This window comes from Myotis myotis, unplaced genomic scaffold, assembly GCF_014108235.1.
Source record: "Myotis myotis isolate mMyoMyo1 unplaced genomic scaffold, mMyoMyo1.p scaffold_m19_p_3, whole genome shotgun sequence".
Classification (NCBI taxonomy): domain Eukaryota; kingdom Metazoa; phylum Chordata; class Mammalia; order Chiroptera; family Vespertilionidae; genus Myotis; species Myotis myotis.
Window position 1 is genome coordinate 147509541 of NW_023416335.1, and position 27813 is coordinate 147537353.

A 27813-nucleotide genomic window follows, 5' to 3' on the forward strand; every position below is an offset into this window, starting at 1 on the left:
GATCTGGAAACAGCCTAAGTGCCATCAGCAAATGAATGGATTAGAAAACTGTGGTACATCTACACGATGGAATACTATGCTGCTGTAAAAAAGAAGGAACTCTTACCATTTGCAACAGCATGGATGGAACTGGAGAGCATTATGCTAAGTGAAATAAGCCAGTCAATGAAGGAAAAATACCACATGATCTCATTCATTTATGGAATATAATGAACAACATAAACTGATGAACAAAAACAGATCCAGAGACAGAGAAGCATCGATCAGACCATCAAACCTCAGAGAGAAGTTAGGGGAGGGTGGGGGTAAGGGGGAGAGATCAATCAAAGGACTTATATGCAAGCATATAGGCCTAACCAATGGACACAGACAACAGGGGGGTGAGGGCATGAGTGTGGGGGATAGGGGGTAACGTGGGGATAAGGACACATATGTAATAACTTAATCAATAAAAAAATAATAAATAAATAAATAAATAATGCGTAACTAAAGACTTGGTCTTCTCATGCCACTAAAAAATGATTGTGATAGAAGATGAAAAGTTTTTAATTTCAGAGGGATATTTTGTTTTTTAAGAAAAGCTTTCCCAAATCAAAACAGCACAAGAAGAACCAAGATGGCAGCATAGGTAAATGCCTGGACTCGCCGCCTCCCACATCTACATCAAAATTACGACTAAAATAAGAACAACCGTCATTCAGAACCACCTGAAAGCTGGCTGAATGGAAGCCCTACAACCAGAGAAGTAAAAAAGAAAGCACATTAGACTGGTGGTAGGGGTGGAGGTGCAGAATGGGCTGGCCCGACGTCCAGGTGTGCTATATTTTTAATCAGGAAGGAGACTGTCTGTGCAGAGGCCACCTGTGAGAAGCGGGGGGTCCCAGCCATATACCAGACCCCCAGCGCAGGGCTCCAGAGCTGGGAAGAGAAGTCCCCACAACTACAGGCTATAAAAACCCGCGAGGATTGTGGCTGAGAGACACGGAAGCTGCTGGAGACTCAGCTATTTCTTTCAAAGAGCCAGCACATGAGCTTACACGGCCCCACTTCTTCCAAGCCCCAGTGCCAGGGGACCCAGACACATACAGGGAGAAACTGAATTGTCTGGCATAAGGGCAGGAACTAGGGGGCAGCTTTCTCCCAGCCTGGAGTGCTCTCTGGGGTCATTGTTTCTGTGCTGGGACCTCCCCTGTCACAGGGCTGACTGGCACCCATATCTGTTTCCATCAGCTTGGCTCACACTGTTTCTCTGCCTGGGGATTCCCTGAGACCCCACCCCATCCAATTTGTAGCCACACCCAAGCTGCTTATAGCAGCTTTTCCATATGGATGGCTTGTCCTGGCTCAGGCTTCAGACTTTGCTAAAAATTTCTCAAACAAGCTGCAGCTGGAGACAGCGTGCCCCAAGCCTATCAATAAAAGGCCCAAGCCCCAGGTGGTCTGGCTCAGTGGATAGAGCATTGGTCCACGGACTGAAGAGTCCCGGGTTCGATTCTGGTCAAGGGCATGTACCTCGGTTGCAAGTTTGTGCACGAGTCAACCAATCCATGTGTCCCTCTCACATCAATGTTTCTCTCTGTCTCTCCCTTTCCCTTCCACTCTCTCTAAAAATCAATGGAAAAATATCCTCAGGTGAGCATTAACAAAAAATAATAACAAATTTTTAAAAAATAGGAAGGGTTTATATTTTAAAAATAAAAATAAATAAATAGCTCAAGACCTGGCACTTGCTTCATAGCAGCCATCTGCAGATCCCTCTGTAGCTCTTACTGATGGCCTCAGGCAGTGACTGACTTTGTACCTCCCTGGATGCCCTAAAGCCAGTGTACCCAACGGACAGCTTCAGCCCATAGCAGATTACAACTCTACATAGCCATAAGTGATACACTCAAGAGGCAGACTCAGAGAGCACCAAAGCCCCATTGAAGCAAGTCCTGCTCCATAGGGGTGTTTCCTGCACAGCAGCTCTCCCACTGTGGTCGCAGCTGGTCCTCACAGCCAATTGACCTGGTCCTCCCAATGACGCCAACAGCAATAAAAGATCAACTACAAAAAGACTGTGCACACAACCCACACAGGGGCACACCTAGAGTGCACAGCTCAGGTGACTGTGGGGACTAAGCCACTGGGCCCTACAGGACATCTACTACATATGGCCACTTTAACAAATCCAGGAGACATAGCAGCTCTGCCTAATACATAGAAACAAACACAAGGAAGCAGCCAAAATGCGAAAACAAAGGAACATGTCACAAATGAAAGAAATGGAAGCAAGCAAACTACTGGACACAGAGTTCAAAACCATGGTTATAAGATTACTCAAGGATATTCATGAGACTTTCAAGGATCTTAGTGAGAATGTCAAAGACATGAAAAAGGACCAGTCAGAAATTAAGCATACACTAACTGAAATAAAGAATAATTTACAGGGACTCAACAGTAGAGTAGAGGAGTCCAAAAATCAAACCAACAATTTGGAATATGAGGAAGCAAAAAACATCCAGTCAGAAAAGCAAAAAGAAAAAAGAATCCAAAAATATGAAGATAAGTGTAAGGAACCTCTGGGACAACTTCCAATGTACCAACATGCACATTATGGTGATACCAGAAAGAAAAGAGAGAGAGCAAGTTATTGAAAACCTATTTGAAGAAGTAATGACAGAAAACTTCCCCTACCTGGTAAAAGAAATAGACTTAAAGGCCAGGAAGCACAGAGTCTCCCAAATAAGAGGAACCCAAAGAGGGCCACACCAAGACCCAAAGAGGACCACATCATAATTAAAATGCCAAGGGCTAAAGACAAAGAGAGAATTTTAAAAGCAGCAAGAGAAAAAGAGTTAGTTACCTACAAGGGCACGCCCATACATCTGTCGGCTGATTTCTTAACAGAAACTTTGCAGGCCAGAAGGGAGTGGTAAGAAATATTCAAATTGATGAATAGTAAGTACCTACACCCAAGATTACTCTACCCAGCTAAGCTCTCATTTAGAATTGAGGGTCAGATAAAGAGCTTCACAAACAAGGAAAAGTTAAAGGAGTTCATCACCACCAAATATGAAATGTTTGAAGGGTATTCTTTAAGAGGAAGAAGAAGAAAAGAAAAAATGTGACCAATAAAATGGCAACAAATACATATCTATCAACAACTGAATCAAAAAATCAAATGAACAGGAAATTTAATGAACAAAATAAACTGGTGAATAAAATAGAATCAGAGGCATGAAAGCATAGAACAGACTGACGAATCTCAGAGGAGAGGGGGCTGCAGGTGGGCAGGGGGTGTGTGTGTGGGAAGAGGTTAACCAAAGATCTTATCTATGGACACAGACAGTAGGGTGGTGAAGGCCTGGGGTGGGGTGGGAACCAAGTGAAGGGGATGATTGGGGGGAAAATACTATCAACAATAAAGATTTAAAATTGAAAAGAAAAAAGGAAAGCTTTCCCAATTGTTACAAATCTGACACCATACTGACTTTTAAAGATTACTGTTCCCAGCCAGTGTGGCTCCATGGTTGAGCTTTGACCCATGAACCAGGAGGTCACAGTTCAATTCCCCAGCAGAGCACATGCCTGGGTTGCAGGCTCGATCCCCAATAGGGGGTGTGCAGGAGGCAGCCAATCAATGATTGATCATTGATGTTTCTATCTCTTCCTCTCTGAAATCAATCTACACTAATAAAAGAGAAAGATGCAAATTGACCGTACCTTCACAACACCCACCAGCCAATCAGGCGTGAGTATACAAATTAACCCAACAAAGATGGAGGGTTACTTTGCATACACAGGCACCAAACGACCAGGGACAGGGTGGGACACTTGCGTCATCGCCATGGTGACGACACAGGTATTCCACACCGCCCCAGCCACTCCGGGCCTCTGGGCAGCGTGGGAAGGAGAAAGGCGGCTCCGGGCCGGAATGAAGACAGAAAGGTGGCTCCAGGCCGGAGCCAAGGCAGAAAGGTGGCTCTGGGCCAGGGCAAAGGTGGTGCCAGCAGCCAGGGGAAGGAAGGCCCATTCTTGCACAAATCTTCGTGCATCGGGCCTCTAGTAAAAATATATTTAAAAAATAAAGATCACAGTTTCTTTATTTTTAGGAATTTTTGTAAACTGCCTCTTTTCCTAGTATAAACTAGGAAAAACTGCTTAGTGGCTTTCCTTGCCAATCAGTATCCTTTACTGAATGCCTACTGTCACACAATGCATAGACTAGGCACCTGAGAGAAGGTGACATGAAAGGATGTTACATTCATCTGCTGTGGGAGAGTACAAAGAAACACATCAGCGAATGTGAAGAGCACTGAGTTGAAACAATGCAGGAAAAAAGATAGGGTTAACACAGCTGAGTTTTGGAAGTAGTAGTCATGAATGGATGCGATGAAATTAAACAACTGTGATTTATTGGAAGTCCTTACTACCTGCCAGACCCCATCTTAGGCTTTATTATGCACTATTGTCTCTAATTCTGAGAGCACTGAGCAAGTAGCAGAAGTGCTATTAGAACTTAGCTCTTCCAACTCTACAGAATGAAAATTAAAACTCTTGGGAGAGTCAGGATGCAAATAAACTTTGTTGCACTAAAAACGGTGAGATTATGGTGAAAAGAAAGCACCTGTTTCATAGAGCTCTAGAAGTCTAAAACGACCAGGCAGAACATTTGAGATAATAACCAACAAGCAATGAAATTAATGATTTTTTCCCCCATAAATGAACAAAAAAATGGGGGAGACCAAAGAAAGTGAAGTCAATTTAGGCAGATATTACTGTATTCTTGAAAAAAGACCTAATTTGGGGGTGGTCTGGGTTCGGGTGAGAATCAAAAACACACAAGAGTACTAAAATTGAGCCAAAAAATGAATGAAATTCACCTAACATAACTGTAATGGAAAAATTGAACAATTATTGTGGATCTCTTATCCCAAATAGCATTATTCTAACAATATTTTTAAAGATATCATTCCAAGTACATTACCTACATGGGGTTTTCTACCTGCTTGTCACTTCACACTGCTCTTGTTCTATTTTCTGTTGATTTTTATTAGATTCTGTTTATAGTCCATTTTACAATTTAACGTATTCAACACTTCTGAGTACTGATGCTTTTGGATATTTATCCTTTTAAAGCAGTGGTTCTCAACCTTCCTAATGCCACGACCCTTTAATACAGTTCCTCATGTTGTGGTGACCCCCAATTTCATTGTTACAAATTGAACATAATTAAAGCATAGTGATTAATCACAAAAACAATATGTAATTATATGTGTTTTCCGATGGTCTTAGGCGACCCCTGTGAAAGGATCGTTCGACCCCCAAAGGGGTCGCAAACCACAGGTTGAGAACTGCTGTTTTAAAGCATCACTTGTAAATGTCAAAAAAAATGCCCTATTATATATAATTGAAAGTTAGCAAATATCCTAAACAATATAACCACAATCTAAATAATTGGCATTTTTTAAGCTGAAATTTTTGTAAATATTAAATCAAAATTCAATTCAGAATCCAACCAATCAGAAAGTGTGACTACAAACCTCCTACAATATACCGCATATCTTGCAATTATCGTCACAAACCTACACACTAATCAGTGTCTTTGGAATCCTTATAAAAAATAAAAATCTAAACCAAATGATGCCAGCCTGGCCGATGTAGCTCAGTGGTTGATTGTCACCCTATGAACCACATCACAGTTCGATTCCGGGTCAGGGCACATGCCTGGGTTTTGGGCTCCATCCCCAGTGTGGGGCATGCAGAAGGCAGCTGATGATTCTCTCTCATCACTGTTGTTTCTCTCTCTCCCTCTCTGAAATCAATAAAAATATTATTAAAAATAATTAAACTAAATGATGCCAACAGCTAATCCTGGCCTGGCTTTGGGGCCCACAGTGTCTGTTATAATGCCGACTTCAGGACTCAAGTCCTAGTGCTTTTATTCATTCAATAAATTCTTGGGGAGAGAACAAGATGGCGGCATAGGTAAACACCTGTACTTGCTGCCTCTCACAATCACATCAAAATTACAACTAAAAGACAGACCAACTATCATCCAGAACCACAGGAAAGCTGGCTGAGTGGAAGTACTACAACCAGAGAGATAAAGAAGAAAGCACATTGAGACTGGCAGGAGGTGCGGAGGCACGGAACGAGCTGGCACCCAGGCATGCTGCTTTTTTAATTGGGAGGGAGATACAAGCTCCCGCTTGCTCTGAACTCCAGTTCCAGGTGAGACTTTGGGGGACCCAGCACATACGGGGAGAAACTGGACTAAATGGCATCAGGGCATGAACATGAGGGCAGCTTTCTTTCAGACGAAGGTGCTCTCAGCGGTCATTGTTCCTGTGCTGGGACCTCTCCGGAGCAGGGCTGACTGGCAATCATTGCTGTTTGCTCCACCTTGGTGATTCCCTGAGACCCTGCTCCACCCAATTTACAACCCCACCCAAGCTGTGTGCGGCGGCTTTTGAATGGGAAAGAGAGAAAAATGTGAGAGAGAAACATTGATTGGTTTTATTCCACCCCTACATGGAATTGAACCTGCAACGTAGGTATGTGCCCTAACCGGGAATCGAACCCACAACTTTTTGGTGTATAGGACAATGCTCCTGGCCAGGGCTGGTGGTTTCTTGAAGTCAGTCATTTTCTTTCTGTCTCAATGTGGCTTCTTCTGTAAGTTATAAGACTTCTGCACAGTTGGTTATTCAGGTTGATCTTTCTATATTTCAGCTGTAATTCCAGTTTGGTACTGGGAGGTGAATGTGGTTAACATCCACCTAGTCTGCCACCATCTTGAATCTCTACAGTATTTTTTTAAAAGGTCAGACACTTCTCATTTAAGAGAAAGTGGAAATTATTATTAAAATGAGGGCCAAGGGTAAAGAATGAGCAATATATCCAATTAAAATTACATTAAAACTTAAATATAAACAGAAGTGAAATTTTCCCTCTCTCAAAGTAGGGAAATTACACAACACAAAATAAATTTACATGTACTATGATAATTTCTTCTTCTTCTTTTTTTTTTTTTTTTTTTTTTTTTAGTTAGGAGTCTTTATTACGTGCGGGCTCAGAGGGAGGTGTCTTCCAAAGACATAGAGGAAGTTTTCCTTATTTATACCTTTGGAGCTCTTTGTCCACAGATTTTACAAAGAGCTCTGTGTACATTATTTTTGCAGACAGTTTGTAATCTTAGATACATAATGAACAAACACTTAGCATAAGCATATGGGAATTATTATCAGTATTTGCCTATTACGTTAGACAGCTAGCTTGCAAGGTCAGACAGTTAAGTTTTTATCTTTTCTATTATTCAAACTAAAACAGTTATTTTACGAGAACCAAGATGGCAGCACGGGAAAGCTGAGTGGAAGTTCTACAACTAGAAGGAAAGAAAAAGGCGCATTTAGACTGGGTAGGAAGTGCTGAGGCGCCAAGAGCAGAGCCTAACCTAACAAACTGCAGCTGGGTCAGAGAGCTCCAAAACTTCCAAACTCCAAACAAAGAGGATAAATCTGCAGATCTTGCTGTAGCTCCTGCTGGGTGGACCTACCCAGCAGCTGACTTTGCACCTCCTTGGAGATCCAGGAGCCAGTGTATCCAGTGGTCAGATACCAGATTTCAACTCCTCACATCCATAGGTGACACACTCAAGAGGCAGACTCAGTGAGCATCAAAGCCCCACTGACGCAAGTCCTGCCCCATAAGGGTGTCTCCAGCACAGCAGTTCTTCCACTATAGACACAGGGGGTCCTCGCAGTCAATTGGACTGGAGGTCATTTCCTCCTAGGGATACCAACAGCAATCAAGGCTTAACTACAACAAGACTGTGCACCCAGCCCACAAAGGGGTGGACCAAGAGTGTCCACCTCAGGTGATTGGGGAGGCTGAGCCACTGGGCCCAATAGGACACCTACCACACAAAGCCACTCTATCAACACAGGGAAGCAGCCAAAATGTGGAGACAAAGAAACATGTCACAAATGAAAGAAATGGAGGAAAGCAAACAACTGGATATAGAGTTCAAAACCACAGTTATAACGTTACTCAAGAATCTTCTACAAACCTCTGAGAAACTTAGTGAGACCTTTAAGGATCTTAATGAGAATGCCAAAAAAAAAAAAAATGGAAAAGGACAAGTCAGAAATTAAGCATACACTGACTGAAATAAAGAATAATATAGAGATCCAACAGCAGACTAGAGGATCCCAAGAATCAAGTCAAAGATTTGAAATATGAGGAAGCAAAAAACACCCACCCTGAAAAGCAAAAAGAAAAAAGAATCCAAAAATATGAAGATAGTGTAAGGAGCCTCTGGAACAACTTTAAGTGTACCAACATCCGAATTATAGGGGTGCCAAAAGAAGAGAGAGAGCAACATATTGAAAACCTCTTTGAAGAAATAATGACAGAAAACTTCCCCTACCTGGTGAAAGAAATAGACTTACAAGTCCAGGAAGCACAGAGAACCCCAAACAAAAGGAATCCAAAGAAGACCACACCAAGACACATCATAATTAAAATGCCAAGAGCAAAAGACAAAGAGAGAATCTTAAAATCAGCAAGAGAAAAACAGTTAGTTACCTACAAGAGAATACCCATACGACTGTCAACTGATTTCTCAACAGAAACCATGCAGGTCAGAAGGGAGTGGCAAGAAATATTCGAAGTGATGAATAGCAAGAACCTACAACCAAGACTACTCTACCCAGCAAAGCTATCATGTAGAATTGAAGGTCAGATAAAGAGCTTCACAGATAAGGAAAAGCTAAAGGAGTTCATCACCACCAAACCAGGATTATATGAAATGCTGAAGGGTATTCTTTAAGAAGAGGAAGAAGAAAAGGGTAAAGGTAAAAATTATGAACAACAAAGTGAAAACAAATACATATCTAAAACAGTTATTTTACAAAGTAAGGGACTGTCTAAAAATAAGAGTTTGACCTATAGAACAAGGGACTGTCTGAAAATAACAGAGTTTAAACAGCAGTTTTAAACAGCAGTTTTCCAAAGGAGGGATTACTATGCTTCAGTATCACAGTTGTGTGGATTGCTCAGCACCAAGATTAGATGCAGGTACAGCCTCCTGTCAGACCCCATGCTTTGCAAGAACTTCACCTACCATGGTCGTCCTCTCCTCTGCATCACAGGGACTTCATGTACATACATGGGCAGCCCTATGAGCTTTCAGGCCGCCATGCACCTCGGCGCGCTGCCGCGGCGCGGCGTCCTCCTTCCCCATCTCCTGACTGCGGCCTCGGCACGTGGGGGAGCCCGGAGACTCCGCGCCCCCTTCCGTGGGGCTGGTCTGGCGCTCCGTGAGGCCGTGCTCCACCCAGGGCGGCAGCCAGTGGCGAGCCGCGGCTCCACGTGCTGCCCAAGGACGCGGTCCGCGGCAGGAGCGGGTACACCGGGGCGACGTGGAGGGAGAAGGCGGGGGACTCGGGCACCGGGACGGTGATGAAGCGCCCGAGGGCGCAGGCGAGGCGCGCGGCTGCCGCCGGCCGCACTCACAGGCTTCACGCTCACGTCCACCTGCAGCTCCATGGGCGCCCAGGTTGCCCGGCGCCGGCTCACCCGGCGCGTCCCAGGGCACCAGCTCGGTTCCCACCGCCTCGCCGTCCCGGGGCTGCTCGGCTGCAGCGGCCCCGGCGACCGCTGCTCGGGGCCAGCGGACAACTGGCGGCGGAAGGCGCCGTAGCCGAGGCTGGCGGGCAGCACCCGCAGGCGCGCGGGGCGAGGCGAGGCAGCTTCTTCCCGCCCGAGAGGTCCTGGCCCGCGCCGGTCGCCACCTGCACGGCCGCGGCCGGGCTGTTCCCGGGACTTTCTGGTCGTCGCTCCTCCGCGGGGGCCTGTGGCTGCGCCAGCCCCGGTACCTGGCTTTCCAAGGGCTCCATTGGCAATTCGGCCCGGCTTGGTCTCCTCCGGATGCTGCCGGGCTCCCTCCATCCCGGGCGCGGAGCCACTGAGAGACGCACAGCGGAGCCCACCTGGGCCCAGGTAGGGTGTCCGTTTCGCCTCTCGGGTCGGGATTGGTCCAGCTGAGTGGAAGTTGTGGATCCACGCCCCTCCCCGTGATGCCCCACCCTCCAACCAAGCTCCCCCCGGGGATTGGCTGTAGTTGGGGCTGGCCACGCCCCTTCAGGCCACCCGCCCTTCCTTCACCATGCACCCGGGAATGAGTGGATGAGAGGGGCCTCAGTGTATGCTTTTCCGGGGAAAGGTCTGGAAGCAGACTTAAGGGAGCACCCAGAGCCCCGCCTGAGTCTTCGCTATTCTTTGTCCTGACTCCCACCCACTTCTTCTCCCACCCACCCCTCAGCGGATTTGGAAAGTTACAACTTGGGCTGAGGGGGGTTGGTCAAGTCCTGTAGAGATCCTCAGACCTCAGAAAAACCAGGGGCTCCAAAAGAAATGGGGCGAAAGAACAAGAACAAAGAAAAAGAAAGAAATGGGACGGCCTGCGGAAAAGTAGCAAAGCGAATTGTCCGGACAATGTAGTGAGAGAAGGGGCGCCACACCTGAGAGGACTCCCGACCCCCTCCCGCACAGTCCCAGGGACAGCTCCTCTGGGAGCCTGACTCCTACTAGCCTAGTGGTCAGCAAACTGCAGTTGGCGAGCCACATGCGGCTCTGTGGCCCCTTGAGTGTGGCTCTTCCACAAAATATGTGTGGGCACGCATGTACAGTGCAACTGAAACTTCGTGGCCCATGCGCAGAAGTCGGTATTTTGTGGAAGAGCCACACTCAAGGGGCCAAAGAGCCGCATGTGGTTCACAAGCCGCAGTTTGCCGACCACTGGCCTAGCTCATTAAAGACTGAGAAATGAAAATATGTCTTATCATGGTGCTACAGGAGCTGGTCCCCCGTCAGCCTTTTGGACTGGAACCTGGATTCGTTGACTGCCAGAGTCGAAGAATGAATCCATGGACAGAGAGTAGTGTAGCAAAGGTGGAGACTTATCGAAGAACAAGTACAGTCTCCCATGTGTTGAGAGGGAAAGAGTCCCACAGAATGGACTCCCAAGTGGGGAGGGGGAAAGGGGTCCCCTATGATAATTTATTGTTTTTATAGATGTAAAAAAATAAAATTTCATTTCTAAATTTTGTTTAAAAAAATTTATAGGTAGGTCGACTAGGAGAAATAAGTTAGCACAATCATTTGAATTGGTTGTCTACACACTGGACAGGGCTTATTTCTTTTTTTTAGCTTTTTTGCACATGTAAAGCATGCCATAAGATGTCCTGTTTTGCCATGGACGATGCAACCATTTTTAGGTCGGCCTTGGCAAATCACACAAGGTTCGATGGCATTATTGGGAAAATTAGAATCCACACATTCTTTGTCTTGTGTTTCTTCCCTCTCATACTCTCTGACATCTTCTTGGCTGCTATAAATGATGCTACCAGAAGTCGATGGCTGAGAATAGTCCTCACTTTCTTGGGATAGGGAGGCTTGTGTGATCTTTTCATCATTTTCCTCAACACATGATTCTTGGGAATCACTCACTGTACTTTTTTTACAATCAGGGACATCAAAGCCCTCTTCTACTTGTGTTGGGTTTTCTAGTTTGGTTTTCTCAGGCATGCTTCCTTTTTCTTTCCCTTTGTCTTCAGGAAGCCAATTCTCACGAAGGGCCCAACATCTGTTGCAATGTGATGGCAGGGGAGGATTCATTTCATTGCACGAAGTACACTTCCAATAATCCTTCAATGAAATAAGACAGTTAGTCTCTGTTACCCTCTAATGACTAGTCATATTAACACTAACTTTAATATGTCTAGGTCAAGGGTGGGCAACCCCTGGCACGCGCGCCAAACATGGCACGCCAGTAACTTTTGCTGGCACGTGAAACCCTCTCTTACAATCTTCCATTTACAATTTTTTTCTTAATATCGACTTTATTTTTCAGATAAATTCAGTGTAGGTGCATCTTAGATAAATAATTTTACATAACATGTATACATTAAAAAAATAAATGTATTTTTCATCATCATATACTGTGTTTTTGTCGCTCGAATGAATTTTATTATTTCTTTAAGGTTCTTCACATACGTACACCTTAAGAGATATCAAGTAGGCGTAACATGTTCTCAAAAAATTAGGGTTGGCACGCAGAAGAATTTTTAGTCAGAGATTCTGCTGGTTTTGGCACGCACTCACAAAAAGGTTGCCCACCCTTGGTCTAGGTAAAATGTATCACAAGGCCTAATTTTCAGCATTTCATGTTTTACAGAAAACATTCAACATTTAAACAGTCTTTCCCCAAGTATGAGATTTTAAGTACTTTTTTTTTTTTTTCAGCTAACCTCTTAACCATGCATCTCAAGTTATCTGTTGGAGGACACAGATACATGCTGGTTCTGAGTTGAAACAAGTGCCAACTACTGGCATCAACTACTACTCTGTAATGAGACCTGTAACCACTCCACTCCCTTAAAGGCTCAATCCTGGATACTGTGCCAGAGTCCACCCATCGATCTGGATGAAACGCTCTCTCAATCCACCACGGACTCTCTCAGCAGTGCTCTAAAACTCAGGGCTCAGCTGAGTGTTCCCTAACTTCACCCACAAAAGCAATGTGGAAACATTCTTCAATAATCACTGTCAGCTAAAATCTGTCGTCATTGTCACTATCCAAAATGTATGCCCTTTACTTGTTTATCCTTTCCTGTGTTCTCACTCTGTAACTGCTCATTGCTTTTTCTTTATCCCAATTTATTTCCCAAAACTTTCCACCATCTTCAGCCTCTTCACTGAACATATTCTTACTTCCCTATCTTAACTGAAGCATGGTTTCCCTGAGGACCCTGTATATGTAACACTTGCCACAAAAGGTCCTGCCTATCTTGCCATGAATAATGTACCATTTCTAAGTTGCCTAACAAATGACATAATACATTAGCAACAAGGGTGGAGAATGTTCATTCTTCCACATTGGTTCTTTCAAGTTGTTAAAATAGGTTTCTTATAACTGATAAAACCGAAGACAAACGTTTTGTAATATTAGGGGTTGAAATGCTTCAAAAAGTCCAAAAATTTGCAAGATCTATGTCTGAAACATTTCACTCAACTTGATATCAAATGAGTCTAGTTGCTTGAATTATTTTCTAACTAGAGACTCGTGCATGAATTCGTGCACTAGTGGAGTCCCTCAGCCTGGCCTGCGGGATCGGGCTTACTTATACCAGCACTGTACCTAGGGGCCAGTCAGCGAAAGTCGCTAGGAACGTCCAGGTCTGCCTCCACCTGCCTCCAACTGTTAGGCTCAGTCACTGAAAGGGCTTCTAGCAGTACTCGAGTTGCATGCAACAGGTTCTTAGTGAGTGACAAGGTGAGAGGTGTTCTCCATATCTATGAGTCCAATCATGGTGCCAGAGCTGGGTCGGAGAACACTCGGCAAATGTCCCAGGGTATACCAAGTCTAGCTGCTCCTGCTGGGTGCTCGCACACCTTTGTGGTGGGCAGGGTCTCAGGGAGTCGTCAGGGTGAGGCCAGCAGAGTTTATCAGGCCTAAACAAGCCAAGATTTGGCCCTGTGAAAGGAAGGCTCTGCACCAGTTGGACGTGTGAGGAAAAAATTTCCCCTGTCCAAGAGCCATGCAACAAAATTTGCCTGAATCCTGCCTCTCCCTGGCAGACAGAAATCCCGCTGCTTTCCACAGCCAGCTGTTATATGGGCAGCTCTTCCTGGCTCTGGTGCTCTGGGCTGGGGAGCCTGGCTTGGGCTTAAGACCCTATACTTATCAGGGACTCGCCCTGCAGCTGAGATACTCCCCTGGAACCTCAACTGCTGCCTGTGGGAGCAGGGTCAGTCCTTTTGCTCTCTGCACTTCCTACAAGTCTCAAGTCTTGATGTGGACTCTTCTGTAAATCCTTGGTTATAAGACTTCTCTTCAGCTGGACTTAGTTGGTTATTCAGGTTGATTGCTCTGTATTTGTTTGGTCCTGGGAGGAGGTGGGTGTACCTCCCACCTATTCCACCACCATCTTGGACCACCTTTCATAATCATGTTCTTTAAAAGTTCCAGCTCAAAAAGTTAAAAAATGTAGCAACATATCCCAACACAACAAATAAAAGAACAAAATGCTTTAAATAATTAAAATTTTAAAGATTTTAACTTTATAAAAATTGCCTCGTCAGGAAGTAGACTAGATATATTCTAATCTTGATTTCAATGTTATTTTTTGATACCTTAAAAACAGATGTATACTTACAGCTAAGGAAATTTCAGGATCATCTTCAAATGAGTCTGTATCACTCTCCCCTGCATGATACACAGTAACTTGATATACCTAATAAAATAAACCCATTATTTTTTTTCAACCAGAAACGTTTCTTAATGGTGAGTCCTAAATGAATAACATGTGCTACTATATATCAGAAATTCTGAGACAACGGTCAAATGGAATGAGAGAGTATAAAGGGGGAAAAATGGAGATCAGGGAAATCCTGAGCCAATATGGTAAAAACTCAGATAAGATATATAAAATGAATGAAGCAAAATATGCAGTACAAGCATCTTATTTTATAAATAAGGTATTAAATAACAATGAAACAGCTAAAAATGTAGGCAACAGATCTAGAGATACTATGTGACTTTATATAACTGCAAGCATGCGTCACTTTTATAAAAAGTAAATTAATATTAATAGAGGGGAACTGAGTTAAATATTTTTAATGAGCAGACTATTTTATATAACAATGCTCATTAAGGCCTACATACTTCTTGGCATATTTATAAAAATATAAATCAGACAAGGAACTACAAAGCCTCAATTCCACATAACAATATTCCAGTTTGAATATATCAAGTTCAAGTATTTCAAATGAAATCTGAATACATTCTTTCAATCTCATCAGTCAACAAATGAAAAATATTTTAGAATATAATTAGAGAAAATAAAACTACCTCATCATCTTCATCTGAGAGTTCTTGTCCTTCTTCACTGAGGTTATAATCTTCTGAATTGAAAGACTCAACTTCAAATTCTACACTGAATCGATCTGAAACTGAATCTTGATCCAACCAATCACCTGATTGTTCACTTACACCAGCATCAAGATCCTAAAACCAGGGGTTGAGGGGGTGACATTGTACATTACTTGTTGGCCTCTATAACAGCTTCCTAAATCATCCCTGTGCCCCTAACTCTTCCTTAATTCTATTCTGCACACTGACACTAAATTAAGATTCTGGATCCCCCAGCCAGTGGGGCTTAGCAATTGAGTGTCGACCCAGGAACCAAGATGGTCTATCTTCCCATGAGGACAGGGATCATATCTACCTTGACTACCACAGTATCTCCAGTGCCAAATAAAACCTGGAAAAGAAGACACAACACATTTCGTACCGCTCAGGAGTTTTCTCGTGTTTCGCACGCCATCTGTTAAGGACCGCTCACGAGTGTTCTCGTTTTTCACGCCCATGGAAAAAGGAGCGAATCTAGATACTTATGTAAATTTTGTTTGGTCCCTCTTCATAGAGGAAAATGTTTTACGCAGTACCATACGTTAAAAAAAGTACTAGGAACTTTAATTGTTTAATTGTTTTTGTAAATAAAAATGTTATAATTATTGAAAAACAACACCTAGAGTGCATTATGATGATTTAAATAACGTGCAGTTTGCCCAAAAAACGTGCGGTCCCTGGCGTATGTCTTAGAGATTTCTATGCGGTACGCAATGTGTTAAATATCTACTGAATAAACTTGTTCTACTCATGCCATCTAGTGGCCTACATAAGTAACAGCTCTTCTAAATACTAACTGTAAAGTTCACATCTGTATCCATAAAATTACTGCTTTGGAAGAGAAAAACAAATACTAGCAACAATAATACATAAAAAGAATAGGGTTAATATCATGATTGGTTCAGTCCCTTATATATTCTAGAGAACTAAAAAATGATCATTCGGATCCAGAATAGTGATCAGGAGAAACTGTCATATCACAAATAAATGTTCTAATTTTAATTACATTTTAAAGACCATGTTAAATGACAAGAAAGAAAATATTCCATTTTTCAAGTGCTCTTGCTAGCAAAAACTTCTTTACAAAACTTCTTTCAGTGACATCGCTTAAGAATTTTACTCCTGGATTTTAATCAATCCAACACTTCGGATTTTTATCAATCAAAATGTACTGATATGTCATCCATGCAATATTACACCCATTTCACAGCATTAGTATCAGACCTCTTGATGTCTAGACCTACATATCGCAAATGTAAAGCTCAAACTCTGCCAATTTACTTGCTGACAACTATAGTAAAAAAAATTTATTCTAAATATTTAACACAAATTTGCCTTAGAATACTAAAATATCTAACTAAATCAAATTTCCATTTTTGTTCCCTTACTTTATTTTTTATTTTTTTATTGATTTCAGAGAGGACGGGAGAGGGAGAAACATCAATGATGAGAGAGAGCCCTAGCTGGTTTGGCTCAGTGGAGAGAGCGTCGGCCTGCAGACTGAAGGGTCCTGGGTTTGATTCCAGTAAAGGGCATATGTCCAGGTTTCGGGCACGATCCTCAGTAGGGGGCGTGCAGGAGGCAGCCAATCAATGGTTCTCTTTTAACATTGATGTTTCTATCTCTCTTTCCCTCCCCCTTCCTCTCTGAAATCAATAAAAATGTTTTTTTTCTTTAAAAATGATGAGAGAGAATTACTGATCAGCTGCCTCCTGCATGCCCCACACTAGGGATCAAGCCCACAACCTGGGCATGTGCCCTGACTGGATATTGAACTGTGACCTCCTAGTTCAATTGACCCTCAACCACTGAGCCACACCGGCCAGGCTATTCCCTTATTTAAAAAAAAAATTCTAAATTCTCAGACTATCCTATATTCCAATTTATTTGAACTTATATTGGTACAGTGGCCTACAAGATTCTCTAACATATAGGATGACATTAATAACTATTAATATTGGTACTAATTTTACCAACCCACCTCAGTGGTACTCTGCTATCTTACACCATTCTCCCTAAACCTAGGGTTGGGGTAGGGAAGAGCTATACTTGTTTATTTGGAAAAAAAAAAAAAAAAACTTACCGGGAGCATTTGAGATCTTGCTCCCTGGCATATGTCACCAGTTTGGCTTAAACAAACTCATAAAAATAAAAATAAAAAATTACCACTGTATAGCAGTAATCACATATAAATGTACATCCTACCTGAATGCTTATTAGAACTGCCAAAATTAGATTTAAAAAACAAGTCTTATTAAGTCATTTTTCACTTAAGCAAGAAGATTACCGGATTTGATGAAGTTCCTGTTGATTCACTACTACTACTGCTTCTTTCACAGCGTATCTCCCTTATTACACACAGAGCAAGGCTTTCATCAAAGGAAAAGGAAATACTATCAGATCTGTGGCGCTTTCTTTGACGTTCACCAGGTAATTCATCTGAGTTTTCTTCTGGATATGTAAGGAAAAACAAATTAATTAAATTGCTACACAGTTTATTTAGAAATTGAGCTGTCATGAGTACCTATTCGTACTGAAATTTAGTTCCAATGAAATTAAACCTGTTTCAACAGTTAACACTTTCATTGGATCTGTCCAGAATAATAGAATACTATTTTTAAAAGCTTTTTAAGCTTCTTTCAGAATGTTATCTCCATTAAATCACAATTTAATCTATCCCTAGCTTGTATTAAACAATCTAGGATTTCTGTCATAAGTCAATATACTTAGAAGGTACATCTGCAATTCACTTCAGCATAAGTTAATACAAATATAAATTGATTCTCTCCCCCCAAAATAGCTAACCTTTTGTTCCAGTCCCATATATTTAATAAGACCCCTCTGCCCTTACTACCCTCACATACAGGATTTTAGTCTGGGTTTAACTATTTCATTGATCTTCTTTCACCTGATTCATATACTTTTGGTTATAATGACTTTGATTAGGCAACAGCCTCCTCCTCCAGTATCTTTTAGCTGCAAAATTGTTCAGCTATTTTCTTTATCTTGTTTTCATTTCTAAGACGGTATTTACCGTTTTTAAACTCACTGATATTTTATCACTTATTAAAAATTACAATACTTTAACTGCTAAGGTGACTAAGAATAATGAGTAAGAGTTTATAACTTTGTCCTCTATTATCTTGAATAGAAAACTGGCTAACTATAAAATCCAGGGGAGGCAAAGTAAACTGTGTCTACTGCAGTCAACCAGAAAAATGTTGCTCAGAAAGCAATTTTTAAAATCAAACAAATCACATAAAACTGAGACTAAAACTCAGAAATTAATTCATCTAAACCAAAAAAGCACAATTTAATTAAGCCAAAGTGTATTAATTTCCTAAGAAAATGAACACTGAAAAGCTGTTTGAAAATGACAATTAAATATTCACATATACCTGTCTCACTAATTGTTCTCCTTCTAGATGAGGTAGATGGTCTAGAAACCAAATCTGAAGATGAAGGTTTCTCTTCCTGCTCTTGTACAGAGTCCTAAGAATTCAAGGGGGAAAAGACCCACAAACTTAACTTGTAACACCAGAAAGCTAATTCCCCAATGTAATAACCTTTCCTATTTTCAAGAATTATACTAGAATGAGTTAATCTCAAAATTACCTTTTGATCACTCCCACCTTCAAGGTGACATCTGTTTTCACTCACAGATGTGCCTGAATCTGATGGTTCTGGTGGAAAATAAAAACAGAAAAACACAAACTGAGAAAGGTCTACTCAATATATAGTCCAGGACAAAATGCTCACACAATTTAACCTTTCAACAAATATTAAACATGTGTCTCCCAGCCTGGCTGGCATGGCTCAGTGGTTGAGAGTCAACCTATGAACCTGATCATGGTTCGATTCCCAGTCAGGGCACATGCCCAGGTTTTGGGCTCGACCCCCAGTGGGGATCAATTAAAAATATACATATTAAAAACCAAAAAATATTTTTTAAAAAAACTGACTTTCTAGTGCATAGCAAGTATTTTCTCCAGCAAGCAATAAGAAACCCTTCCCTAAATGGTCTTTTTATAAATTATTTTATTTATTTCAGAAAGGAAGGAAAAGGGAGGGAGACAGAAATAGAAACATCATTGATGAGAGAGAATCATTGACTGGCTGCCTCCTACACACCCCACACTGGGGATCAAGCCTGCAACTCGGGCATGTGCCACCCCCGCCCATCCCACTGGGAATCAAATCGCGATCTCCTGGTTCTAGCTCGACCACCAGCAATGCCAGCTAGGCCTAAATGGTCTTTTTATGTGCAGGAGTGACAAATCACTCAGGCAAAATATAAGGAAAAGAGAGCAGAGGCAGGAAAACCAGTATTGGACAGCAACTGCAATAATACACATAAAAAAGTATTAAAACCTAAACTAAGCCATGGAAAAAAAGATAAATTTCAGAGAAATTAAAAAGGTAAAAACCAGGGTGTCTGACATACAAGGCAAAAGGAGAAAGGAGTTAAGGATTCCAAGATTCTACCTGGGGTGGATAAATGGGTGGTGCTATTCACCAAGACAGAAACTGGAAAAGATGAATAGATTTGGATGGGAAGATAGTGAACTAAAGGGGATGAAACTCAGGTAGGTAATTTTAGTTTTTAACTGGATGTGTAGACATGGAGCTCAAAAAGTCAGTTTCAGTTATAGAAATTACCAAATATCATAATCAAATGCGCTTCACTGCTCCCTGAGACATTTTCACCTTAGTAGGGAAGTCAGGACTGAGCATTAATAATTTGAAATGATATACAATGTCATAACAGTTTATTTCTTCTTTATATCATGAGCAAGGTATTATACTTATTTTAAGTTGTACATGTACATTTTATATTTTTAGTATAACAGGTATTACAAAGCAGATGTAATAAAAAAGGAAGCACTAGATATGACAAGGTTTAGAACACTATGAGTTCTAAAGTTAATGCCACTCAACTGAACCTGAAACTCAGAATGGAAACATAAGAAATTTACGAATTACCATCTCATTAACATAATGTTCCTAGTAATCCACCAAGGTTTATTTACTTTTTGTTCTTTTCAAAATTCTACCAAGATTAACTTTTTTTAAAATATGTATTTTTACTGATTTCAGAGAGGGAGAAGGAGAGAGAGATAGAAACATCAATGATGACAGAGAACCATTGGTCAGCTGCTTCCTGCACGCCCCCAACTGGGGGTTGAGCCTGCAACCCTGCATGTGCCTGGACTAAGAATCAACTGACATCCTAGTTCACAGATGTAAGCTCAACCACTGAGCCACAATGGCCGGGCTTACCAAGATTAATTTACATGAATGAACACATCAGAGATAATACTTCAGAAAACACTACTACAGATACTATTTATAGTTGTTTATCTGCCTTCATTTGATTTCATAAAGAGCTTTGTAAAACAATAAAGTCACCAGACTAATAATCACCTCTATTCCAAATAAGATAGATGGTGATGCCCTTTTCTGGGTCTTAAATCCTAACTTTGGAAGAATAAGTATTCAACACATTTACTAAACACCATATTAATAAAACACTACTGTGTGTGTGATGCAGAATGTAGAACTGAACAGGACATAAGAAAGCAATATAAACAATTATAAAAAGAAAATTTATATCAATAAAATTTAAGTACAGAATAGTAGGAGCATAAAGAAATGGTCTGTTCATTCTGGGAAATAAACTTCTGAGAACAGTTTTTTGTTTTTGTTTTTTGAGAAGAGTTCTTAACTGACTTTCTAGGATGGGCTTTAAGAAATCTGTGGTGTACTGGAGCCAGCTCCTACCATCACTCAAACCCAGGCTGTGCACCTCTCTTCCCAATTCTGTGTTTGTAAAATGGCCTAAAAATGGCCATGGTGGGAGTATTTACACCATGGAAATCAGCAACCACTATAAATCAGGCCTTTTCCCCCGGGGAGTGGATTAAAACACTTACCAGCATACCACTATCCTATATAATAAAAGGATAATATGCAAATGGACCCTAACAGCAGAACAACTGGGAATGACTGGTCACTATGACACACACTGACCACCAGGGGGCAGACACTCAATGCAGGAGATGCCCCCTGGTGGTCAGTGCGCTCCCACAGAGGGAGCTCTGCTCAGCCACAAGCCAGGCTAATGGCTGCCAGTACAGCGGTGGTGGCGAGAGCTTCTCCCGCCTCCTCAGCAGCGCTAAGGATGTCCAACTGCAGCTTAGGCCTGCTCCCCACTGGCAAGTGGACATCCCCCGAGGGCTCCCCGATGCCAGAGGGATGTCTGACTGCCAGCTTAGGCCTGATCCCCTGGGAAATAGGCCTAAGCCAGCAGGTGGACATCCCCCAAAGGGTCCCAGACTGCGAGAGGGCACAGGCCAGGCTGAGGGACCCCCCCCCCCGAGTTTGAAAATGACAATTAAATATTGTCCTCCTTCTAGATGTCACTCCTGCACATAAAAAGACCAGTGTATTAATTGGTCTTCAAACCCCCCCCGAGTGCACAAATTTTTGTGCACCGGGCCTCTAGTATATGTTTATTTTTCTAGAATGAGAATACAGTGCTTTTGTCACATTATTAAAGGGGTAAGTGACCCAAAAATAACCTGTTAAGAACAATACGTCTAAAGGCAAGAAAGTACAATGCCACTTACCTAAACAAATTGGTAAACAAAGCTTTGTCTATTATAAAAGTAAACACACACACACACACACACACACACAAACAAATACCCATCCTTTAAATGGTCCTACCTAGGTATATACATTACTTCCCGAAGCCTTTCAATACATTTCAGGTTTGATCACATCTCTACTAAGCAGTAACTTTTGAAATTATACACATTTCAGAACAAATACTAACCCTCATATCCCAAGGCCTACACAGAGGTAACAAGACATTTAACCTTTCATATCATAAATCTGCATTAGAGCCTTAGTGTTATGTTGTTTTAATTCAGTGGTCGACAACCAGTGGTCTGTGGACCACTGGTAGTCCGTGAGGTCCGAAAGGTTGACGACCGCTGTTTTAGTTCATATGTAGTTCTTCCCATTAAATTTATCATATTCTTTTATTACAGTTAAACATATCATTAAAGCAACTTTTAAAGAGAATCACAATTACAAAATGACTAAACATACACAAAATGTCTTAAAATATTTTCATGGTATATGTTTATGATATTCGAAAATTAACTTACCCGCCTGATTGACTATTACCAAGTTTTTGTAGATCATTGTGTATATTTTCCTTGTAGGGAGAAGAAATAAGAAATGCACATTTTAAAATAAATGTATCAAATTGGCCTTAACCAGACTTTTAAAAGTATTATTATATTTAAGTGCACAAAGACCAAATTTTAAATCACTGAATTCATATTATATCAATGTTCTAGGTCTTAAAAAGCACCATAATTAGTTGTAGAATGATTACATACAGCTACCTTTTACAATCACTGAAGTCTCTCTAGTTGAAAGATTTTATGTTTCCATCTCTTGAAATGTGCCTTGTTTGGACTTTACCACACAATTCCAGAGAATGGGTATAAATGCAGAAAGCGGGTTAACATATGTACTTATTTTCAAAGAGAAATTTTCTAGCTGTGTTTAGAAATAGACTTCCTAGAAAAAGTAGTGTGTTATAAAAACCCCACTATAGGAACTTGATTCTAATTTTGACTCATCAACCCTTGACCAGTCATCTAATGGATTTTCTTTCTTGACCTTAAAATTTGTTGAAGATAAAACCGTATTATTCATCTTGTAAATACAGACTGAGAACCTACTATGTACCAATCACTGTTCTAGAAACTGGAGGGAAAGAATACAAAAACCCCACAAATCTCTGCTCTCACTGAATTTAACTATATCTTAATAGGAAGGCAATTCACTTATTCCAGTCTTCATTGATATCATAGTGTGTGTTTTTTAAACCAATGATTTTAGAGAATGTTTTTGGTCGCAAGACATCATTTCTAATTCTCAAGGTTAAGAGAGAAGTGCCAAATCCAACTATTTCTTTTTACCCTTGGGACTGATGATACAGCTCCTTAAACTCACAAGTCAACATTTTTATTCATATCCTTTTTCTAAGTCAGCAATTTCCCCAGTATGTAACCTCTCAACATATCAAAGATAACTTTAATACCAGAAATTACATCTCCAAATAATACAAGAATAAATTCTGTTTCTCGTACTCACAACTAAAAACCTACTTTTGCCCCACCCTATATGCTATATTGCTAAGAAATTAAAATTTAGCATCTTTTACATATAACAATTTTTCTCTGACAAAAAGGAGGGTGGAGGCGAACTGAAACATTTACCCAGCTTGTTTTTTACAATAGACTAAACCGAAAAATTCACCTGTGTTCTTTCACAGAGAAACTTGGCACTCCAAACAAATCCCCTAGAAGGTCATTTGAACAATATACAATATGCTGTTGCTTCTCATCATATAATCGCTTCTTCATAATATACTGGCCAAGATAAAATATAACCTGAAACAGAAATATGATTTCTGAGAATTAATGAAAATTAAATGTTAGTTTCAAATACATTCAACATCATTTATCTGAAGAGGGTTAAACCAGCAACCACATTCACAACCATCAAAAATAACAACCCTATAAAAATCTTTTCCTTTTAATTTGATGGATGCAGAGACATTGCTTCTGATTTAGTTAAATAAAAGTTTAAAATGTATTTTTTCAGACCTTAACTGCCCAGATATCTAGGTACTACACATTAGGAAAAGAAAAGGCAGCAAAATGCTAGTAAGACATTAGTTATCTCATTAACTCTTAGTTCAGCTTACCTCTTTCATAGTATAAGTGTCTTTTTGTGCACCAACAGATTTTAACAACTTCAAAAGCAATGGCTTTGGTCTAACCTATGAAAAAAAGTTGCTATTATACTTCCAAATTTATTACAGAACTATAAGCCCCATTGCAAACATGTCCATAATTTCAATAAAGATAGCAGACACTACATTTAACAATCTCACAAGGTTATACTTCAAAAAATAAGTCACAATGTTTTCATTAAAAATAATAGACTATATAAACTGAATACCAGACTATCTCAGGAGTTTGAAAAAAAAATGCTGGGACCTAATTATTACACAGTCAGACTTCTCAACTGTTACCAGTTGTCATCAAAACAGGTATCCATGCCGATGCAGTGAAAATTATGTTTTTTCCCTCCAGCTGTTTCTGTCATCAGCTTATTATCTTACAAACCCAGCCATAAATGGAATACCCCTATGAGCTTACTGTAAACTAAATTACAAAACCCAAGAAAAATAAACCTCTAGTGTGGGGCCTTTTACCAATCTTTTCCTTCTTACAGATTAGGTTCCTGAAGAATGGAGAATTTAAATAACCAAACCAAGGTGACAAGATAATTAAGTGGCAGCTCTGAGACTGCCACTTATGCCCCTCAATTACAAGCCACCATTTTCTTCTGACTATATCATGCTGCCTCTTAGTTCAGCGGTTCTCAACCTGTGGGTCGCGACCCCTTTGGCGGTCGAACGACCCTTTCACAGGGGTCGCCTAAGACCATCCTGCATATCAGATATTTACATGACGATTCATAACAGTAGCAACATTACAGTTATGAAGTAGCAACGAAAATAATTTTATGGTTGGGTCACAACATGAGGAACTGTATTTTAAGGGCCAGAAGGTTAAGAACCACTGTCTTAGTTGGTCTTCATTTCAATTATCTACTTAATAAACATTACTGAGTTTCTACCATGCACCAAAGAGTGACAGGTATTGGCTAAAAAAGAAAAGAAAAGCATATGACCTGTATTCCAGGGGCCAGTCAACTACACTGAAGGGAACCAAAGTTTTGCTACCCTGAAGCTGCTTTTGGGGATACTGATTTTAAGCTGTTTATTAAGGGACAAAAGATTCAGAAAGACTTTCTGACCCTCCCCCTCTTTCCTTCCCAAGAGATCCAGAAAGAAAAACCTGCTTCAGGAAGGAGATCGCAGGCTGTGCCTTAGCCTCATTGCACTGAGGGGGTAATAAGAGGCGTCAGGCAGGGGCCGGTTAGTAGCTGCCCTCCGTGCCCCACTGTTTCTGAGTGGCCTAGCAAGCATTTTCCGTCAAAGTAAGGGAAATAAGTACGCTCTGCTCTTCCTCAACTACTTATAAATGGCCCGTTCTCGTTTCTGAAATCTAATACCCCACCCCCCGTTTTCTCCTTCTTCCAAAAATGTCTTATGCACCCCATGTTGCCTCACTGTCTTTGGAACTTTCATACCCATGCCCATGTATTAAAACTTTGATTTCTCTCCAGTTGATCTGTCTGTTAATTAGCCCAGCCAGAAGAACTTAGAAGGTGGGAAGAAAAATGTTAATATTTTTTAGCCTCACACTATTAACAGTCTTTTGGTGAGCTAGCAAGTTATCAGTTAGCAATCAAATAGTATGTCTATAATTCAAGACCCATGAGTTCTCCTATAAAATACTTTTACAGAAACATTCAAAAATAAATCATAACCTTTTCATTAAATGTATCCTAACACAAAGCAGCACTAGGTGTAATACTCAAACACTAAAAGGCAATCAAAACACAGTCAAGGCATAAATTTTTTAAATGGCATACTGTTACAAAATACTATACAGCAGTTAAAAACAATTCTGTAATATTATTTGTCAGGGATGTACCTCTAACTTAATGTCATCTCACTAGAACAAAACAATAACATAAAAATTCACATGTGCACATATGTATGTGGTTATATACACTTTAAAAAAATCTAAAAGACAGAGTCAAAAGGCTAGAATTTTCAGTTGTGACTTGTCTTCATTTCTGCCCATGCCTCAACTCTACCGGCATGAATGACTTTTGTGACTTCTAGGAACCATTTAAAAAGTTAAATACTAACGAGTCAACACAGGGAAAACCTCTGTCACATAATGCACGCCAGCACCCCTGCCCCGGCAGGCCATGGCACTCACCTTCACATCCAGGGTGGTGCAGAGCTGCGAAAAGGCCGTTCCTTACAGCAGCGGACCCCACCCAGCTATGCCCACCTGGCAGAATCTAAGCTACGCACACACCACCCCACTCTTAAGGAGCCGTGCTATGATTGGGTGGGTCAACCTAATTCAGCTGGTCACATCACCAAGGAAAATATGTTTAAAAATTACCCTTTGAGACAAAATACCAACCAGGGTCTCTTGTTCAGAAGCCGGAATCTGGGAGGTGCTCACAGCACCATCCGTAGACACAGACATACTGGTATTGCACATCTGCCTGAGAGGAGGGGAAAAAGATAAAACACCATCAATACTCAAAACAATACCTTTCGATAGCAATGCGTTTACAGAAACTGAATCCATCTGCAAGCGGGTCCTCACCTGGCTCGCTAGAGATCGAGCGCCGCGTGTGCGCCGGTGCCAAAGTGAGCACAGCTGGCAGAGGTCCGGTTTAAATCCCCAGCTGCAGACAAGTCGGGGCTTAGCTCCGGGGCTGCGGGCTCGGAACGTGTCCGAACTTGACCGGCCCAGCAAACAGCTGAGTCAACCTGCCCGCGACCCAGCCCACTCGCGCCCAGGCTCCCCGCCCGCTGCAGGCGGGGGGGCACGGAGCAGGCACCTGTCATTACTTCCGCCCCCGCCCGGCCGCCGGCGCCGCAGCGCCCCCCGCCCGTGACCTCCGCCCCGCCGCCCGCACGGCCCTCCGCCCGCCCGTCCCCCGCGCCGGGAGCGCGCGCGGCCTGGAACCCAGATGGCAACCAGCTCGCCTCCTTCCAACAAAACCTCCCCGAACCCACGTGCTCTGCACCCCCCACCACCAAGTGCACAAAGCCTGCGTGCAAGGGGGAAGGCTGGCAGCCACGGCAGCGAGACCCGAGTCCCGGCGCCAACCCAGGACTGCCCGCGCGCTTCCCGGCTGGAACCTGCTCTCACCCAGCCGGGCGGTCCGCGCCGGGAGTCGGGTGGGGCGTCCCCAAGGTGACCCAGGGCCCTTCGCGGGCGCGCGGCAGCCCTCCACCCGGGGCGTCCACTCGCGGGCCCGGCCGCTCCACTTACTCTGCGCGGAGGAGGAGGCCCCTGGCGTCGGAAGCGGCCGGGCCTCGGTCCGCGGGCTTAGGACCGCCCCTCGGGCTCGGCTTCTGGCTCCATGTCCTTCTGGACGCACAAGCCCGCACATGCCCCACGGGGAGCGCAGCTGGACAAGGGGCACCGAAACGGCGACCCCTACCGCCCGAGGGCACCGCGCCGGAAACCGCGGCCCATCCGGGCCTTCCAGCGCGCGCGCCCGGACCCGCTGCCTCCGCCAATAGGGGCCGGGGCGGGGCGGGGCCTCCGCGAGGGCGGGCGGCGGGCTCTGCGCGCCCCCGGCAGGTGGCCAGGGGCGCAGGGCGCCCGCAACCGGCACCCCCGGGCGCCCCTTTCCGCTGCCGCCTGGTTTGGTGCGAGACGCTGGGACGCCTTTGTCCGTGGTGCTGTTTTTTGTATTTCTTCTGTTTTCTCCGCCCGACCGGGGTGGAAACTACAGGCAAATGCGTAGCTTCGTGCGGTCACCGAAAGGGAAACCAGAACTGACAGCTGTGCGGTATATTCAGCTGCGCCGCCCGCCGCCGGAGCCGGATGCGAGGGAGTTATTTCGAGACTTGCGTTTTCACAGAAGTGCGACTGACATTAGCACCATGTGGCCTTGTACCGCGGATGCACACGAACGGCCCGGTGACAGAAATGAGAGACCGGAGGGATGAAGAAGAGCGGTCACTTTTCATTTATGCTTCCAGAATATTTGGCTTTGTTTGTATAACATCTGCGTTCATCCCCATTACAAATGTACACGTATGAAGCGCTCAGTACTGACTTGCCCCTTTGGGGCACGCAGACGTGGCAATC

At 42.6% G+C, this 27813-nt stretch overlaps 2 protein-coding genes across 7 annotated transcripts; both read right to left on the bottom strand.

Moving 5' to 3' along the window:
• Positions 1-6617: 6617 nt before the first annotated feature.
• LOC118649553 (translation initiation factor IF-2-like) lies at positions 6618-10637 on the bottom strand. The gene is made up of 2 exons (XM_036296731.1): positions 9110-10637; positions 6618-6816 (listed from the first exon to the last, which is right to left on the bottom strand). Exon 1 carries the CDS (start codon positions 9934-9936, stop codon positions 9175-9177), a length of 762 nt encoding a protein of 253 aa, XP_036152624.1. The 5' UTR covers positions 9937-10637; the 3' UTR covers positions 6618-6816; positions 9110-9174.
• A 453-nt stretch (positions 10638-11090) lies between these two features.
• MDM2 (MDM2 proto-oncogene) lies at positions 11091-27125 on the bottom strand. Of its 6 annotated transcripts, none has more exons than XM_036298682.1 (12): positions 26986-27125; positions 26311-26392; positions 26122-26206; positions 23751-23825; positions 23300-23433; positions 22135-22184; positions 18575-18642; positions 18358-18451; positions 17247-17410; positions 14900-15055; positions 14205-14282; positions 11091-11694 (listed from the first exon to the last, which is right to left on the bottom strand). In XM_036298682.1, exons 3-12 carry the CDS (start codon positions 26200-26202, stop codon positions 11122-11124), a joined length of 1473 nt encoding a protein of 490 aa, XP_036154575.1. In that variant the 5' UTR covers positions 26203-26206; positions 26311-26392; positions 26986-27125; the 3' UTR covers positions 11091-11121. The 6 variants fall into 6 exon arrangements, with proteins under 6 accessions (XP_036154575.1, XP_036154573.1, XP_036154574.1 ...); XM_036298680.1 differs by having other exon boundaries at positions 26101-26206; XM_036298681.1 differs by lacking the exon at positions 26986-27125 and adding an exon at positions 26863-26961 and having other exon boundaries at positions 26101-26206.
• Positions 27126-27813: the final 688 nt, after the last annotated feature.

What these genes read in the sequence shown, in the direction of transcription:
- LOC118649553 (XM_036296731.1), bottom strand. Translation starts at nt 9,936, where the DNA reads ATGGAGGGAGCCCGGCAGCATCCGGAGGAGACCAAGCCGGGCCGAATT.
- MDM2 (XM_036298680.1), bottom strand. Translation starts at nt 26,202, where the DNA reads ATGTGCAATACCAGTATGTCTGTGTCTACGGATGGTGCTGTGAGCACC. An exon ending in CAGGAACTTCATCAAATCCG is followed by an intron (nt 15,056 to 17,246) that starts GTAATCTTCTTG and finishes CCCTGGTTTTAG; the next exon opens with GATCTTGATGCTGGTGTAAG. An exon ending in ATCCTGAAATTTCCTTAGCT is followed by an intron (nt 11,695 to 14,204) that starts GTAAGTATACAT and finishes ATTTCATTGAAG; the next exon opens with GATTATTGGAAGTGTACTTC.